The 18,954-nt window shown below is 40.7% G+C and overlaps 1 protein-coding gene across 1 annotated transcript in view; it reads right to left on the bottom strand.

The window, feature by feature from the left end:
* Window positions 1-1,257: 1,257 nt before the first annotated feature.
* The window catches only part of LOC311133829 (caM kinase-like vesicle-associated protein), a 47,968-nt gene continuing 30,271 nt past the window's right edge, over window positions 1,258-18,954 (bottom strand). The window contains exons 2-11 of the mRNA XM_084167423.1: window positions 14,021-14,156; window positions 13,737-13,868; window positions 6,584-6,658; window positions 6,115-6,253; window positions 5,752-5,872; window positions 5,508-5,583; window positions 3,658-3,794; window positions 3,407-3,485; window positions 3,216-3,303; window positions 1,258-2,869 (exon numbers count right to left, since the gene is read on the bottom strand). Of these exons, the coding sequence (XP_084023549.1) occupies window positions 2,522-2,869; window positions 3,216-3,303; window positions 3,407-3,485; window positions 3,658-3,794; window positions 5,508-5,583; window positions 5,752-5,872; window positions 6,115-6,253; window positions 6,584-6,658; window positions 13,737-13,868; window positions 14,021-14,115 (1,290 nt within the window). The 5' untranslated portion in view covers window positions 14,116-14,156 and the 3' untranslated portion in view covers window positions 1,258-2,521. The remainder of the gene's footprint in view (window positions 2,870-3,215; window positions 3,304-3,406; window positions 3,486-3,657; window positions 3,795-5,507; window positions 5,584-5,751; window positions 5,873-6,114; window positions 6,254-6,583; window positions 6,659-13,736; window positions 13,869-14,020; window positions 14,157-18,954) is intronic.

Genomic DNA, 18,954 nt, shown 5'->3' with positions numbered 1-18,954 from the left:
TTGCTGAAAGACACCTAAAGGACTCTCAGACCATGAGAAATAAGATTCTCTGGTCCGATGAAACCAAGATTGAACTCTTTGGCCTGAATGCCAAGCATCACGTCTGGAGGAAACCTGGCACCATCCCTACGGTGAAGCATGGTGGTGGCAGCATCATGCTGTGGGGATGTTTTTCAGCGGCAGGGACTGGGAGACTAGTCAGGATTGAGGGAAAGATGAACGGAGCAAAGTACAGAGAGATCCTTGATGAAAACCTGCTTCAGAGCACTCAGGACCTCAGACTGGGGCAAAGGTTCACCTTCCAACAGGACAACGACCATAAGCACACAGCCAAAACAACGCAGGGGATGCTTCGGGACAAGTCTCTGAATATCCTTGAGTGACCCAGCCAGAGCCCGGACTTCAACCTGATCTAACATCTCTGGAGACCTGAAAATAGCTGTGCTTCGACGCTCCCCATTCAACCTGACAGAGCTTGAGAGGATCTGCAGAGTAGAATGGGAGAAACTCCCCAAATACAGGTGTGCCAAGCTTGTAGCGTCATACCCAAGAAGACTCGAGGCTGTAAGGTGCTTCAACAAAGTACTTAGTAAAGGGTCTGAATACTTATGTAAATGTGATATTTTTATTTTTTTGCCAACATTTCTAAAAACCTGTTTTTGCTTTGTCATCACGGGATATTGTGTGTAGATTGATGAGGGAAAAAAACTATTTAATACATTTTAGAATAAGGCTGTAACGTAACAAAATGTGGAAAAAGTCAAGGGGTCTGAATACTTTCCGAATGCACTGTACATGTTGGTTGTTTTGACGCCCACAGGCCTCACAAGACTCTTCTGAAGGTCCCCAGGTACCAGTTAAAATAATTAATTGAACTATATATGGAGACTGTTCAGTGCCAAAAATAAGGGGTTAAATACATATTTCTTATGTTTCTCAGATATAGGACACACTTCAGAACAAATTTCCTTTAGATTTTTTTGTGGGGACTATCTGTTGTTCCATTTAGTGAATCTGTAATGCAATGTGTTTGTATGGGATAATATCAGTAAGGCCTAATAAAAATGTTCATGAAATAATTGTTTTATATATATTTTTTGTTACTTCAAGGGGTCTTAAAATTCAAAATCAAATAGCAAAATGATGAGGGTGTAATGGGTTAACATGCTAACTGCTCTGGACCATAAACCTACACAGTCTTGCAACTCACCTTTTGGGCATCGATGCAGCACCTATACATTGTGCATCAAAATGATAACTTGTGAATCCCAATACATTTTATTTTAGATTACAGTCAAGAAATACAGACTACATATGGGACATGACTCAAAATACAAGAAAATGTACAAGTAGATTAGCTAAATAAATACATAATAAAAGCATACTGTTAAATAATTAATTCATACATTAACCATATAGCATTCTTTTAAATGTGTGAGGATTGATTCAATCATTGCTTTGATTTGTCACACTTTGTTTTGTGGTGGCTCCCATGATATGAATCAGACAAAGTGAATTAAGAAAATATTTTTCAGCTTTACAGGTATTCATGGGCAAAAATGAAATGGCAAAAACAATAATGTGAAAAGGGTATGATCTGTTTAAAATATTTTCTACCGTCCCATACCTACATAGGAACACATTTTAGGATCAATGACGAATGTGTCATTTGAAAAGCAATCAGGTGGAATTGGCTGGTCATGGCATATGAACATGTAAATCATACTGATCAGTCACAATTAAAAACAATTCTGAAAAGTGTCACAGTTTTATACAGCAATACAAATATTGCTCAGTTCATAGATTTACATAATACTTTGGCAGCACTTCAGCTCAGCTAAAAGATGCTTAAAACATAAATAACACACTCTTTAACTGGCTTGACACTATCTTAAACTTACATACAACATGAGCTACTATTTGCAAAATGTTCATAAAGGCCTATACACTATTTTATTTGGACCAATAATCAAGCATACAGCTTTTCTCACCAGATTTCCTTCTTCTTTCCAAAAAAGAGTATACAGAGAGAATATAAGCAGTTATCAGACCATTTCTCACTAACATTGGGTACGGTACAGTAGAAAACAGATTTTGAGATTGCTCTCTAAGTTGCCCTCTAACCAAGGTGGCAGGCCATTACAAACATGTAGATTCAAATAGATAAATTGATAGAATTTAGATTTCTATCAAATGAAAAGTAATTCAGTGAAGAGAAAGTGTGAGACCTGCTCAAAACAAATATTAGATGTATGTCTTCCTTGCACTTCATGAAACATTTTCAAAAGGATGAGTATCAACACAACTAGAGGGGAAAAGAGTGAGCGATAACAATGCAAAAGATAGACAGACCATTCAAACAATCACAGGGTGCAGAGCAAAGGCAAAAAAAAAAAAAACTGACTGAGATTATGCTGCACTAATGCTGCAAGAGGGTGGGTGGGGCTAGGCATAAAGCAGATTATGGATCATCATGCCAGCGCCTTATTTACAGGGTAGGGTGACACTGGTCCTGCTCTGTCTAGCCATTCTGATCCTCCTGTGTTTGTGGGGGTGTTTGGAGTGGTGCTGCTGAGTCCCCGTTACACCGTTCCAGGGGCTCTGCCTCTGGCTCCTCAGGAGCTGGGCTGGGCTGGGGCTGGGAATCAGGAGTGATGATGGTGGGTGCATTCTGTGAATCAGGAACCTGAAGGTTGACTGAGGCCTCTGTGCTGGCAGGGGTGCCCTCAGAAGCATCAGCTGGGGGTACTGGAGTGTTGCTAGGGGTGACAGGGCCAGCGGAGGCCCCTGGAACTGGGCTGGAGGCACCGGAGTCACTCTGTTCTGGAGCTCGAAGCCTCTTCATCAGGGTTGTGACCCTTACAGCTTTCTGTGGAAGACCAAGACCATAGAAGGATATTTTTAGAAGACATTTACATTTTTAGTCATTTAGCAGACACTCTTATCCAGAGCGACTTACAGTTAGTGAGTGAATACATGTTTTTTTTGTTTTCTTCATACTGGCCCCCGTGGGAATCGAACCCACAACCCTGGCGTTGCAAGCGCCATGCTCTACCAACTGAGTTGCGCGGGGCTAATCTAACTGAACAAACTGTCCAGTAAATGAATAGAACTTCACATGCACAACATTCATGCAATATGCATACTACGGTGTAGCCCAGTTCAGATATGGTTGTAAACATTTTGTTTAAAAGTTTGACAGAAAGGAAGCGTACCTTCCACTTGGCTTTGGCAAAGTTCTTTTCAATTTGCCCACACACTCCATCCCTGATGTTCTTATTGGAGGCTGCATTCCCAGAAATCCTGAAACAAGGGCCAGGTAAACAGAAAACCCACCAAAACACATACACATACTGTACACTTGAGAAGACAGAAATTGGTATGTATTTCAATCTTGGATCCATACCATTCATGGTTGATGGCCTCCTGTGCAGTCAGTCTTTGATCCTGCTCCACTTCCATCAGACATGACACCAGGCTTTTTGCTGTGGAAGAAATCAACAAGAACAATACAGTACACATCTGCTCTTTCTCTCTTCTGGTGCAACAAAAGTGGACATCCCTAAAAACCTTACTTTTCCCATCTACCTGTTTACTGGTTCCTAAATGTGATACGTAGTACTTTTTTAAAATTTGATATTACATTATGCTTTATACCTGAGTCAGAGATATCATCCCAGTACGGTGAGTCAAACTCATAGTCTCCTGACAGAATCTTGCGGAAAAGGTTTTTGTCATGATTATCATAGTCTTCATCTTCCGTTTCGTCGTAGAAAGGGGGGTTTCCTGACAGGCTAGAGAAAGGGAAAACAAGACTGTTGATAGTCACCTGAGAAGGACGATGACATTAGTACTGTATGTGCAAGACACTGTAAACTTAAGTGAACTTACCGTTGAAGTCAGAAGTTTACATACACTTAGGATGGAGTCATTAAAACTCGTTTTTCAACCACTCCACAAATGTCTTGTTAACAAATATAGTTTTGGCAAGTCGGTTAGGACATCTACTTTGTGCATGACACAAGTAATTTTTCCAACAATTGTTTATAGACAGATTATTTCACTTATAATTCACTGTATCACAATTCCAGTGGGTCAGAAGTTTACATACACTAAGTTGACTGTGCCTTTTAACAGCTTGGAAAATTCCAGAAAATGATGTCATGGCTTTAGAAGCTTCTGATAGGCTAATTGACATCATTTGAGTCAATTGGAGGTGTACCTGTGGATGTATTTCAAGGCCTACCTTCAAACTCAGTGCCTCTTTGCTTGACATCATGGGAAAATCAAAAGAAATCAGCCAAGACCTCAGAAAAGAAATTGTAGACCTCCACAAGTCTGGTTCATCCTTTGGAGCAATTTCCAAACGCCTGAAGGTACCACGTTCATCTGTACAAACAATAGTACGCAAGTATAAACACCATGGGACCAGGCAGCCGTCATACCGCTTAGGAAGGAGACGCGTTCTATCTCCTAGAGATGAACGTACTTTGGTGCAAAAAGCGCAAATAAATCCCAGAACAACAGCAAAGGACCTTGTGAAGATGCTGGAGGAAACAGGTACAAAAGTATCTATATCCACAGTAAAACGAGTCCTAAATCGACATAACCTGAAAGACCGCTCAGCAAGGAAGAAGCCACTACTCCAAAACCGCCATAAAAAAACCAGACTACGGTTTGCAACTGCACATGGGGACAAAGATCGTACTTTTTGGAGAAATGTCCTCTGGTCTGATGAAACAAAAATAGAACTGTTTGGCCATAATGACCATCGTTATGTTTGGAGGAATAAGGGGGTTGCTTGCAAGCAGAAGAAAACCATCCAAACCGTGAAGCACGGGGGTGGCAGCATCATGCTGTGGGGGTGCTTTGCTGCAGGAGGGTCTGGTGCACTTCACAAAATAGATGGCATCATGAGGAAGGGAAATTATGTGGATATATTGAAGCAACATCTCAAGACATCAGTCAGGAAGTTAAAGCTTGGTCGCAAATGGGTCTTCCTAATGGACAATGACCCCAAGCATACTTCCAAAGTTGTGGCAAAATGGTTTAAGGACAACAAAGTCAAGGTACTGGAGTGGCCATCACAAAGCCCTGACCTCAATCCTATAGAATATTTGTGGGCAGAACTGAAAAAGCATGTGCGAGCAAGGAGGCCAACAAACCTTACCCAACTTATTGTGGGAAGCTTGTGGAAGACTACCCGAAACGTTTGACCCAAGTTAAACAATTTAAAGGCAATGCTACCAAATACTAATTGAGTGTATATAAACTTCTGACCCACTGGGAATGTGGTGAAAGAAATAAAAGCTGAAATAAATCATTCTCTCTACTATTATTCTGACATTTCACATTCTTAAAATAAAGTGGTGATCCTAACTGACCTAAGACAAGGAATTTTTTACCATGATTAAATGTCAGGAATTGTGAAAAACTGAGTTTAAATGTATTTGGCTAAGGTGTATGTAAACTTCCGACTTCAACTGTAGGTGATAAAGAACACTCACAGAATATACACGATGACCCCGATGGCCCAGCAGTCCACTGGCCTTCCATACCTCTGACGTCCCACCACCTCAGGAGCTGCAGGAAGACACACAGTATCCAATATTTTATGAATAGAAAAATGGAATGCCCAGAGGTAGCAAGATGGTGTACAGCTCTAAAGTTGGCCAAAGACTTGTACCACTCTCATGCCAAATCCATATGCCCCCATAAGTCTATGATCTGCCCTCTTCCCTACCCACTCACCAAGGTACTCTGGGGTTCCACAGGGGTCCTTGATGAGTCCGTTCTCCAGCTTGGCCAGGTGGAAGTCACTGATCACTATTTTAGAGTGCTTCAGGCGGTTGAAGTACACCAAGTTCTCCAGCTGTGTGAGACAAAACAAAGTGTACATTTGAATACATCATAATTAATTTTTGTAGAAAGCATTACAAAAATATACATAATTGTCAGGTTAAACAATTACTCAGGGTGCCATTGAATTGAATAAAAATCAAGGCAGAGGGCAAAGTAGCTTCATTTCTAATGCTGGCACCCAACTGAATGGCCTGTGGTGTAATAGCCTCTATACAACACCAGATGGGAGCAGTGTCCTGTGTGTAAGTATACCTTGAGGTTCCTGTGGACAATTCTCTGGGAGTGCAGATAGGCCACGGCTTCCAACACCTGTCTGACAACGTTGCTGGTGTCCTTCTCTGAGTAGTAGCCTTGGTCTAAGATCCAGTCAAAGACCTCTCTGCCTGTAGCTCTGCAGAGAAGAACATCCAGAGAAAACCACTGTCATATGTCGTATCATTCAAATGTACTGTAGCTCTCTTGCAACACTCAAGAAATCAAATCAACTCTCAGATGAGATGACTAAAATGAGATTCTCCTGCAGAATATGGAAAATAGACATTTCACACAGGGGTTCAGAAAGGGAAGCATGCATTGGAAAGTCTGCAGGACGTAGGCTATCTTTTTGTACTCTCCGTAAAATGGTGTAATCATTGGGACGGCACCACAATGACTTCAAGGGAATGAGTACAACAAAACAACAACTAACCAACGTCATTCAATAATTTCCAATAACACTCACAGCTCCAGGAAGAGGAAGTACTCCTTTCTAGTTTCAAAGACATCAACCAGCTGGAGGATGTTATGATGTTTTACCCTGTTAAAAAGGAAAACAGAGAAAGACATAAACAATATTATTTATCAAGCAATTATAAGCCAAGATTAACTAGCAATCATCAAAATACATTACATTTGATCATTTGTATGTGGTTTAATGATTTACTAATAATTAGAGAATTGGACCATTTCCAATTTAAGTGAAATTCAGATTATGAAATGCCTACTCATGCACAAAATAAAATCAGTAGGGGAGAGTGGGGTAAGTTGAGCCAAAGGGGTAAGTTTCTAGGAAACCATACTTAAAATTTATAATTTGACCAAATATTTAAGAAGAGGTCATCATTTCATGGAGTCTGCGAAGGAAGAAACCACATGGAAGAAGTGGTAAGCAAGTTAGGTCCAAAAAATGAATAACTAACTAGACCCGTTTTGTATAGACCTGGTCGGATCCAGACCCGATCCGAGTGAGAGAAGCAGCAGAAAAGTCACGTTTTTAAGCTACTTTATTAACCGGAGCTGATAAAGCGCGAGGTAGAGGAGGGCGAGAGAGATGCTGCTCTAGCAGGCGGGGAAGGGGGCGTGCTACTGTGAGCGAGTGACATGGGGAGCAGGGAGAAGGGAGGGAGAGATGAGAGACAGCAACCAACCAAGCCGACTCTATGGTAGACTAATACCTGCCATAGTTAGGTTATTTATCATCCAATATGATTACGTAGTACCAGTCTTGAATACATCAAACCAAGAAGATACACTGAACAAAAATATAAACGCAACATGTAACAATTTCAAAGATTTTACAGTTCATATAAGGAAATGTGTCAAAGAAAATTAATTTGTTAGGCCCTAATCTATGGATTTCACATTACTGGGAATACAGATATGCATCTGTTGGTCACAGATACTTTTAATAAAAAGGTATGGGCGTGGATCAGAAAATTAGTCAGTATCTGGTGTGACCACCATTTGCCTCATGCAGCGCGACACATCTCCTTCGCATAGAGTTGATCAGGCTGTTGATTGTGGCCTGTGGAATGTTGTCCCACTCCTCTTCAAATGGCTGTGCGATGTTGTTTGATATTGGCGGGAACTGGAACACGCTGTCGTACAAGTCGATCCCGAGCATCCCAAATATGTTCAATGGGTGACATGTCTGGTGAGTATGCAGGCCATGGAAGAACTCAGACATTTGTAGCTTCCAGGAATTGTGTACAGATCCTTGTGACATTGGGCCGTGCATTTTCATGCTCAAACATGAGGTGATGGTGATGAGTAAACAAATGTGTGCAAAACATTTGAGAGAAATAAGCTTTTTGTGCTTATGGAAAATGTCTGGTATCTTTTATTTCAGCTCATGAAACATGGGACCAACACTTTACATGTTGCTTTTATATTTTTGTTCACTGTAGATAAACTAGCTAGCGAGCTAGGCTAATTGAGGCTGCAGTGCATGCACTTTCTCTTCCTACAGTTACAAATAACAACAACTCAATTCAGAATATTAAGTAGCTGTTGGCTCTTGGTCGTTGTAGCCTATCCTTCTCCTTTAACTTTTAATTCCGTAATTTTAATTCCATCTTCCATTGATTAGATACATTATATATACAAAAGTATGTGGACACCCCTTTAAATTACTGGATTCTGCTATTTCAGCCACACCTGTTGCTGACAGATGTATAAAATCGAGCACACAGCCATGCAATCTCCATAGACAAACATTGGCAGTAGAATGGTCTTACTGAAGAGCTCAGTGACTTTCAACGTCGCACCGTCATAGGATGGCACTTTTTTAAAATTTCTGCCCCGCTAGAGTTGCCCTGGTCAACTGTAAGTGCTGTTAATGTGAAGTGGAAACCTATAGGAGCAACAACGGCTCAGCCACGAAGTGGTAGGCCACAAAAGGTCACAAAACGGGACCGCCGAGTGCTGAAGTGCGTAGTGCGTAAAAATCGTCTGTCCTCATTTGCAACACTCACTACCAAGTTCCAAACTGCCTCTGGAAGCAACATCAGCACAAGAACTGTTCTTCGGGAGCTTCATGAAATGGGTTTCCATGGTCGACCAGCCGCACACAAGCCTAAGATCACCATGCGCAATGCCAAGCGTCGGCTGGAGTGGTGTAAACCTCTCCGCCATTAGACATTAGACGGAGCAGTGGAAACACGTTCTCTGGAGTGATGAATCACGCTTCACCATCTGGCAGTCCGACGGACGAATCTGGGTTTGGCGGATGCTACCTGCCCAAATGCATAGTGCCAACTGTAAAGTTTGGTGGAGGAGGAATAATGGTCTGGGGCTGTTTTTTATGGTTTGAGCTAGCCCCCTTAGTTCCATTGAAGGCAAATCTTTACGCTACAAGCATACAATAACATTCTAGACGATTCTGTGCTTCCAACTTTGTGGCAACAGTTTGGGGTAGGCCCTTTCCTGTTTCAGAATGCGAGGTCCATACAGAAATGGTTTGTCGAGATCGGTGTGGATCGGCCAGGCCTAATTGCCCAACATCAGTGCCCATCCTCACTAATGCTCTTGTGGCTGAATGGAAGGAAGTCCCTGAAGCAATGTTCTAACATCTAGTGTAAAGCCTTCTCAGAGTGGAGGCTTTTATAGCAGCAAAGGGGGGACCAACCACATACAGTTGAAGTCGGAAGTTTATATACACCTTAGCCAAATACATTTAAACTCAGTTTTTCACAATTCCTGACATTTAATCCTAGTAAAAATTCACTGTCTTAGGTCAGTTAGGATCACCACTTTATTTTAAGAATGTGAAATGTCAGAATAATAGTAGAGAGAATAATTTCTTTCAGCTTTTATTTCTTTCATCACATTCCTAGTGGGTCAGACGTTTACATACACTCAATTAGTATTTGGTAGCCTTGCCTTTAAAATGTTTAACTTGGGTCAAATATTTCGGGTAGCCTTCCACAAGCTTCCCACAATAAGTTGGGTGAATTTTGGCCCATTCCTCCTGACAGAGCTGGTGTAACTGAGTCAGGTTTGTAGGCCTCCTTCCTCGCACACGCTTTTTCAGTTCTGCCCACACATTTTCTAAAGGATTGAGGTCAGGGGTTTGTGATGGCCACTCCAGTACCTTGACTTTGTTGTCCTTAAGCCATTTTGCCACAACTTTGGAAGTATGCTTGGGGTCATTGTCCATTAGGAAGACCCATTTGCGACCAAGCTTTAACTTCCTGACTGATGTCTTGAGATGTTGCTTCAATATATCCACATAATTTCCCTTCCTCATGATGCCATCTATTTTGTGAAGTGCACCAGACCCTCCTGCAGCAAAGCACCCCCACAGCATGATGCTGCCACCCCCGTGTTTCACGGTTGGGATTGTGTTCTTCGGCTTGCAAGCCACCCCCTTTTTCCTCCAAACATAAAGATGGTCATTATGGCCAAACAGTTCTATTTTTGTTTCATCAGAAAGAGGACATTTCTCCAAAAAGTAAGATCTTTGTCCCCATGTGCAGTTGCAAACCGTAGTCTGGCTTTTTTTATGGCGGTTTTGGAGCAGTGGCTTCTTCCTTGCTGTGGATATAGATACTTTTGTACCTGTTTCCTCCAGCATCTTCACAAGGTCCTTTGCTGTTGTTCTGGGATTGATTTGCACTTTTCGCACCAAAGTACGTTCATCTCTAGGAGACAGAACGCGTCTCCTTCCTGAGTGGTATAACGGCTGCGTGTCCCATGGTGTTTATACTTGCGTACTATTGTTTGTACAGATGAACGTGGTACCTTCAGGCATTTGGAAATTGCTCCAAAGGATGAACCAGACTTGTGGAGGTCTACAATTTTCTTTCTGAGGTCTTGGCTGATTTCTTTTCATTTTCCCATGATGTCAAGCAAAGAGGCACTGAGTTTGAAGGTAGGCCTTGAAATACATCCACAGGTACACCTCCAATTGACTCAAATGATGTCAATTAGCCTACTAGAAGCTTCTAAAGCCACAACATAATTTTCTGGAATTGTCCAAGCTGTTTAAAGGCACAGCCATCTTAGTGTATGTAAACTTCTGGCCCACTGGAATTGTGATACAGTGAATTATAAGTGAAATAATCTGTCTGTAAACAATTGTTGGAAAAATAACTTGTGTCATGCCCAAAGTAGATGTCCTAACAGACTTTGTTAACAATACATTTGTGGAGTGGTTGAAAAACTATTTTTAATGACTCCAACCTAAGTGTATGTAAACTTCCGACTTCAACTGTATTAATGCCCATGATTTGGAATGAGATGTTTGACGAGGAGGTGTCAAAATAATTTTGGTCATGTAATCTATCTCCTAACTTTTGCTACATAAGGAGGCTATATGACACTTTGATGACTTATGATTGGCCAACAACAAGCTACATGTGCTACTCTCGTGAAAATGTCAGCAGAATAAATTATACCATTTCTCTCTCTCTCTCTCTCTCTCTCTACTGCAGCATTCGGGTTCAGATATGTAAAATTACACATACCTGAGACCTGTGACAATTATATCAGATCTGACCCAGACCTGTGACATTATTTAGAATTCTGGATCTGGACCTGCTCGAGTCCCGGATCGGATATGAAATAGCATATGGAATTATGTAGTACCCAAAAAAGTGTTAAACAAATCAAAATATATTTTATATTTGAGATTCTTCAAATAGCCACCTTTGCCTTGATGACAGCTTTGCACACTCTTGGCATTCTCTCAACCTGCTTCACCTGGAATGCTTTTCCAACAGTCTTGAAGGAGTTCCCACATATGCTGAGCACTTGTTGGCTGCTTTTCCTTCACTCTGCGGTCCGACTCATCCCAAACCATCTCAATTGGGTTGAGGTTGGGGGATTGAGGAGGCCAGGTCATCTGATGCAGCACTCCATCACTCTCCTTCTTGGCTCTTACACAGCCTGGAGGTGTGTTGGGTCATTGTCTTGTTGAAAAACAAATGATAGTGCCACTAAGCGCAAACCAAATGGGATGGCGTATCGCTGCAGAATGCTGTGTTAGCCATGCTGGTTAAGTGTGCCCTGAATTCTAAATAAATCACAAACAGTCTCACCAGCAACGCGCCCCCACACCATAACACCTCCTCCTCCATGCTTTACGGGTGGAAATACGCATGCGGAGATCATCCGTTCACCCACACCGCGTCTCACAAAGCCACAGCGGTTGGAACCAAAAATCTCAAATTTGGACTCCAGACCAAAGGACAAAGTTCCACTGGTCTAATGTCCATTGCTCGTGTTTCTTGGCCCAAGCAAGTCTCTTCTTCTTATTGGTGTCCTTTAGTAGTGGTTTCTTTGCAGCAATTAGACCATGAAGGCCTGATTCACACAGTCTCCTCTGAACAGTTGATGTTTCTGTTTCTTGAACTCTGTGAAGCATTTATTTGGGCTGCAATTTCTGAGGTTGGTAACTCTAATGAACTTATCCTCTGCAGCAGAGTTAACTCTGGGTCTTCCATTCCTGTGGCGGTCCTCATGAGAGTCAGTTTCATCATAGCGCTTGATGGTTTTTGCGACTGCACTTGAAGAAACTTTCAAAGTTCTTGACATTTTCCGTATTGACTGACCTTCATGTCTTAAAGTAATGATGGACAGTCGTTTCTCTTTGCTTATTTGAGCTGTTCTTGCCATAATATGGACTTTTACCAAATAGGGCTATCTTCTGTATACCCCCTACCATGTCACAAAACAACTGATTGGCTCAAACGCATTAAGAAGGAAAACAAATTCACAAATTAACTTTTAAGAAGGCACACCTGTTAATTGAAATGCATTCCAGGTGACTACCTCATGAAGCTGGTTGAGAGAATGCCAAGAGTATAATATATAAATATAAAATATATTCTGATTTGTTGAACACTTTTTTGGTTACTAAATGATTCCATATGGGTTATTTCATAGTTTTGATGTCTTCACTATTATTCCACAATGTAAAAAAAATTAAAAAATTAAGAAAAACCCTTAAATGAGTAGTAGGTGTTTCCAAACTTTTTACTGGTAGGGTAAGTGTTTTCTTCCAAGGCATAATGAAAGGCATTACCACTGGGAAATGAGGTAACAACAGGGCCTGGCCTATGTCAAAAGTGTTTCAAAAAAGTACAAACTGTTAGGTGTTAAGCCTGTGTTAAAAGATGCTTAAAATGATTTAAAGACAAAAAAGCAATTGTTATTGGGGAATAAAGATAGACATGGTTTTAAAAAGATAGTGGTAATATTTCATTCAGTACATACATTTGAAGGCGGCTTAACTTACACCATAGCCGGGGTAAATTGTGTCAGAGACCACTTTTTTGGGACAAGCTATGTTTTCAAAACTGTGATGTTTATATGAATTCTGGGGGAATACACAACATCCTGAAATATACTGTATGTACATATCTTTGTTAGAAATAATACAATATTTCCCTTGACTGAGTGCTGCTGAATGTAAAAAATGGCTCAACTTACCCCACTCTCCCCATAGACAAACATTTACAAATAGGCATTAAAAACGGACATTACTTGTGATATTGTAGGAGTGGCTTAATGATTATATTTCAATATGTATGGAGAGTGGACCATTTCCAATTCCAGTGAAATTCTGATTAATGAATTCAAAATAGAGATTGGTCTCACTACAGAAGTAATCCACTGACATCCTAATAATACATTTAATTAGGCCTTTCAAGGAATCTTGATTGGCATATTTTATTCACAGTTTTAAGTTAATTATTGTTTTAATTAATGTAATCCCAATTGTTTTAATTACATTTTAATATCATTTTTTTTCAATAACTGATGGCTCTGTGGCTCTTTCATTACAGATCCTACTTCAAATTCAATACTGGACTGCTCAAGAGATATTGCGTTATTGTAACTATTTGTTAAAGGCTAATGGATAATTCAAGCTGAACAGGAGTGGTGTTATGGGAATGTTATGGTGATGTTATGGAAACATTATGGGGATGTTATAGAAACAATAATGTCAGTAATTAGTAACCATTATTAACTCATTTCTGTTAACTATCTCTATGGTGTTGTAAAACGATAGATCATTATAACACACAATGATTCATGATTTCCTGTGGCATTTCAGATGCCAAGGATAAAGCTCTGCATTAATGCATAAGCTAAAACTGAATTTCACTCACATATTCAAGATCAGGATCTCATTCTTGGCAGCTTTCCTCACTTTCCTCCCATCCTTTTTCAGAAACTTTTTACAGGTGAACATTTTGAGTGTGTTCTTGTCCTTAGCTCTGAAGATCTCACAGAACTCCTCCCTTAATAAGGACCACACACAATAACAAACTAAATAAACATTTTAAAACTGTAAAATCTATACTGAATGGAAAAAGCATATGTTTTACTATTTAGTCACAGTCCCAGAATACAGAATGTAACAGTCGTTTAAGCATTGTGAAGGAATACTCACGATTTGACAATTTGTCCAAGGTCATATTTATCGGTCACCTCTGAGGGATTGTTATAATCCTTATTCTCCCCGAGTGTCAAACAGCCAAATGGCATGGCAGCTCCTGCCCTTCACAGGGATATCACACCAACACCACCTGTTAACAAGACAGAGCATATTGTTGCTACAATACACATTAAAGCAATTGTAAATGAGAGGGCATGCTAAACAACTTTTTTTTTTTTTGCATGGCTGTGCTGCGGTCATAGGTATGAGTTCCATCTCACTACTAAACAACTGAAAAAGAGCACCATGACATACGCTGCTGCTACTGTTTATTATCTATCCCGTTGCCTAGTCACTTTATCCCTACCTACAGTGGGGAAAAAAAGTATTTAGTCAGCCACCAATTGTGCAAGTTCTCCCACTTAAAAAGATGAGAGAGGCCTGTAATTTTCATCATAGGTACACGTCAACTATGACAGACAAAATGAGGAAAAGAAATCCAGAAAATCACATTGTAGGATTTTTAATGAATTTATTTGCAAATTATGGTGGAAAATAAGTATTTGGTCAATAACAAAAGTTTCTCAATACTTTGTTATATACCCTTTGTTGGCAATGACACAGGTCAAACGTTTTCTGTAAGTCTTCACAAGGTTTTCACACACTGTTGCTGGTATTTTGGCCCATTCCTCCATGCAGATCTCCTCTAGAACAGTGATGTTTTGGGGCTGTCGCTGAGCAACACAGACTTTCAACTCCCTCCAAAGATTTTCTATGGGGTTGAGATCTGGAGACTGGCTAGGCCACTCCAGGACCTTGAAATGCTTCTTACGAAGCCACTCCTTCGTTGCCCGGGCGGTGTGTTTGGGATCATTGTCATGCTGAAAGACCCAGCCACGTTTCATCTTCAATGCCCTTGCTGATGGAAGGAGGTTTTCACTCAAAATCTCACGATACATGGCCCCATTCATTCTTTCCTTTACACGGATCAGTCGTCCTGGTCCCTTTGCAGAAAAACTGCCCCAAAACATGATGTTTCCACCCCCATGCTTCACAGTAGGTATGGTGATCTTTGGATGCAACTCAGCATTCTTTGTCCTCCAAACACGACGAGTTGAGTTTTTACCAAAAAGTTATATTTTGGTTTCATCTGACCATATGACATTCTCCCAATCCTCTTCTGGTTCATCCAAATGCACTCTAGCAAACTTCAGACGGGCCTGGACATGTACTGGCTTAAGCAAGGGGACACGTCTGGCACTGCAGGATTTAAGTCCCTGGCGGCGTAGTGTGTTACTGATGGTAGGCTTTGTTACTTTGGTCCCAGCTCTCTACAGGTCATTCACTAGGTTCCCCCTTGTGGTTCTGGGATTTTTGGTCACCGTTCTTGTGATAATTTTGACCCCACGGGATGAGATCTTGCGTGGAGCCCCAGATCGAGGGAGATTATCAGTGGTCTTGTATGTCTTCCATTTCCTAATAATTGCTCCCACAGTTGATTTCTTCAAACCAAGCTGCTTACCTATTGCAGATTCAGTCTTTCCAGCCTGGTGCAGGTCTACAATTTTGTTTCTGGTGTCCTTTGACAGCTCTTTGGTCTTGGCCATAGTGGAGTTTGGAGTGTGACTGTTTGAGGTTGTGGACAGGTGTCTTTTTTACTGATAACAAGTTCAAACAGGTGCCATTAATACAGGTAACGAGTGGAGGACAGAGGAGCCTCTTAAAGAAGAAGTTACAGGTCTGTGAGAGCCAGAAATCTTGCTTGTTTGTAGGTGACCAAATACTTATTTTCCACCATAATTTGCAAATAAATTCATAAAAAATCCTACAATGTGATTTTCTGGATTTTTTTTCCTCATTTTGTCTGTCATAGTTGATGTGTACCTATGATGAAAATTACAGGCTTCTCTCATCTTCTTAAGTGGGAGAACTTGCACAATTGGTGGCTGACTAAATACTTTTTTCCCCCACTGTATATATACACGTCTACCTCAATTACCTCATACACCTGCACATCGACTCGGTACTTACCCCGTATATATAGCCAAGTTATCGTTACTCATTGTGTATTTATTCCTCGTGCTATTATTTTTCTATTATTTCTAAATTTTCCTCTCTGCATTGTTGTGAAGGGCACTTAAGTAAGCATTTCACTGTTAGCTCTAAATGGCACAATTGTAATAGGCTCCTGCTGGATGTTAAAGCCCTCACCTACCTACTGTAGCAGTCCACTTGCTGAACATAAGTGTAACAATACTCTGAGTGAGGTTACATAAGACCAGGCCTGACATTGTGTTAGAGGTATCTAGTCTAGAAGTAGCCTGTCATTGCTAACAATTAAGGTGCAGACCAAAAAATATATTGTTTCAATCAATGCACACATTAGGCAGCATGCACTTATCATTTTCAAAATGTGTTTCGAGTATGCCGGTCATTGTCTTCATAATGCACTTTGGACTCAATATTATAATGACTTTGATTAAAAGCTTTAGAGAACATTGTATTCCATGGGACCTTGAAAATAACCGGATTAATTCATATTCACCCATCACATAACTCTACTGTACAAAGACTTAAGGCGTGTTTCTTTTTTACTCAACAGTGAGTCAGCCAGCCCTGTACTGGCATTGCGGCTGCAACCTTTGTCTGCTCTCTGTATCTCTGTGAGAATACTATGACAGGATGTACAGCAGTGGGGAATGCAGGGGGGAATAGATGCATGTAACAAAAGACAAGCTGGCAAATGTTTTCTTTTTTAGTCATTTAGCAGACGCTCTTATCCAGAGCGACTTACAGGAGCAATTAGGGTTAAGTGCCTTGCTCAAGGGCACATCAACAGATTTTTCACCTAGTCGGCTCAGGGATCAGAACCAGCGACCTTTCGGTTACTGGCACAACGCTCTTAACCACTAAGCTACCTGCCGCCCCATCTATGTAATACATAGATGTAATCTCCGGCACATCGCTCATATTTTCATGAATTCAGGATAGCATTCTTTGTTCTGTTCTAACTAATTTACTTATTAGCCAGTGTGATCCTCAGATGCAAAGTGAATTGATTGTCTTTGATTGAGAAACAAAGCGAAATCACCATTTACAAAGTGACTTTATAGAACTGAATAGGTTTCCATAAATCTGGTCCACAGCAGCTACACATACTCAGTATTCAGCCTTAGGACTATTAATACCACCAGGAGCAGCAGTAGCTATTGTTCTTTCTGAACAGAGCACACAGTTCCCTGAATACATGCAATACGAATATGATCCTCTCTGGATGGGTTTCTGGCTGCTGAACAATCCCGTTGATTTGGCAGCAGGAAGCAGAGTGAAATATAGTGGGAGGAGGAGGAGGAGAGTGAATTTGACTGAGGTGCCATCTCAGTGGAGCCATCAATCATGTCCCTATTATGAGAAGAAAAATGGATTGCTCATCTTTGGTGGAAAATCAATGCGAGGTTTCACTCTGTGGTAGAGGAAAATAACACGGCCTTATGAAAGGATCATGAATATATGAGGAAACAATGGAAAAATAAATGATACAGGGAATAAGGCACTTGGCCTTTGTAAATGAGCCATTACCAGGGCTGCAGTAATAGCCATTGTAGATGCACATGATTTCAAAACAGTTCTAATCTTGTAGTAGTATTAGGAGTAACAAATAGTTAGGTACAACTACAGTTTATGTAAGAAATGCAAAGCTCTAGGTGAGTACATTTATTGGTAAACAATTTTGTTGTACACTACAGTTCACAAATAAACACCTGAAACTAACTGTCCCATATGACGAGAAACTGTCGGGGTCGGTTCTCTTCTGCACTGTTCAACCAATCCAGCAAATGTGGAGGAGGGGTTAAGACAGAGTGTCGCCTTGTTAATATTCCTGACAGAAACAACTTCAGAGCGCAAGCTAGCAAATGTGCCGTTGCTAGCTGCTAGCCAGATACTAGCTTGCGTTATCTAGCAATAATGGAATCTCTGACAAACTTGACACCAAAAAATTGGTATGTGGTGTCTGTCGACTTTGTGGCAAGAAGCTATCCTGTGAATATTGGAAGTTTTAGTTAGTGCTTCCTCAAATACTTGCTCAGAAAGCTACATGTTTTCCAGTCGTACGCTCATCTGCTACGCTTCACCGACAGGGTTCAATACTTCGACCAAAACAGTCGCATTTGCGACTGTTTCACTTCGCAGTGAGACACATTCTTAACTGGTCGCAAGGGTGCCAGTGAAAAAAATGGACCTGGTCACGTTAGTTTTTGGTTCAAAATGAGCATTTTCTTATCCTCATGATCTTTTCAAACAGTAATGTGCAATTGACCAAAAATAAACCAACTTTCTGAAGAGGCAACAACGACACAGGAATGCCCCTGTCTGTGTGTGTCAGGGCTCCACATACAGGGAAGGTTTTGGAAACCCTCCGGGCCAGTCGATCATCCCGGTCAGTGGCCCGCTTGGGCCGGTTATTTTTGTTGTTGTAATAATGCAATTTTTTATCTAGGGGAAAGTATTCATACCACTTGACTTATTCTACATTTTGTTGTGTTACAGCCTGAATTCCAAATTGATTAAATAGATTATTTTTTTCATACCCATCTACACAAAATACTTAATAATTACAAAGTGAAAACATGTTTTTACAAATTTTTGCATATGTATTTAAAATGAAAAACAGAAATATCTCATTTACATAAGTATTCACACCCCTGACTTAATACTGTGTAAAAGCACCTTTGGCAGAGATTACAGCTGTGAGTCTTTCTAGGTAAGTCGCTAAGAGTTTTCCATACATGGATTGTGCAACATTTGCCCATTATTCTTTTCAAAATTCTTCAAGCTCTGTCAAATTGGTTGTTGATCATTGCTAGACAACCATTTCCGGTCTTCCCATGTTGTTATGATGAGTTTCTGGTATTGAGAAGTTCAAGATGCAAGAATTTACTTAGACATTC

The sequence above is a fragment of the Coregonus lavaretus genome, assembly GCF_964263955.1.
Source record: "Coregonus lavaretus genome assembly, chromosome: 8".
NCBI classification, from domain to species: Eukaryota; Metazoa; Chordata; class Actinopteri; order Salmoniformes; family Salmonidae; genus Coregonus; species Coregonus lavaretus.
This window is presented reverse-complemented; position numbering and strand designations above follow the sequence as displayed.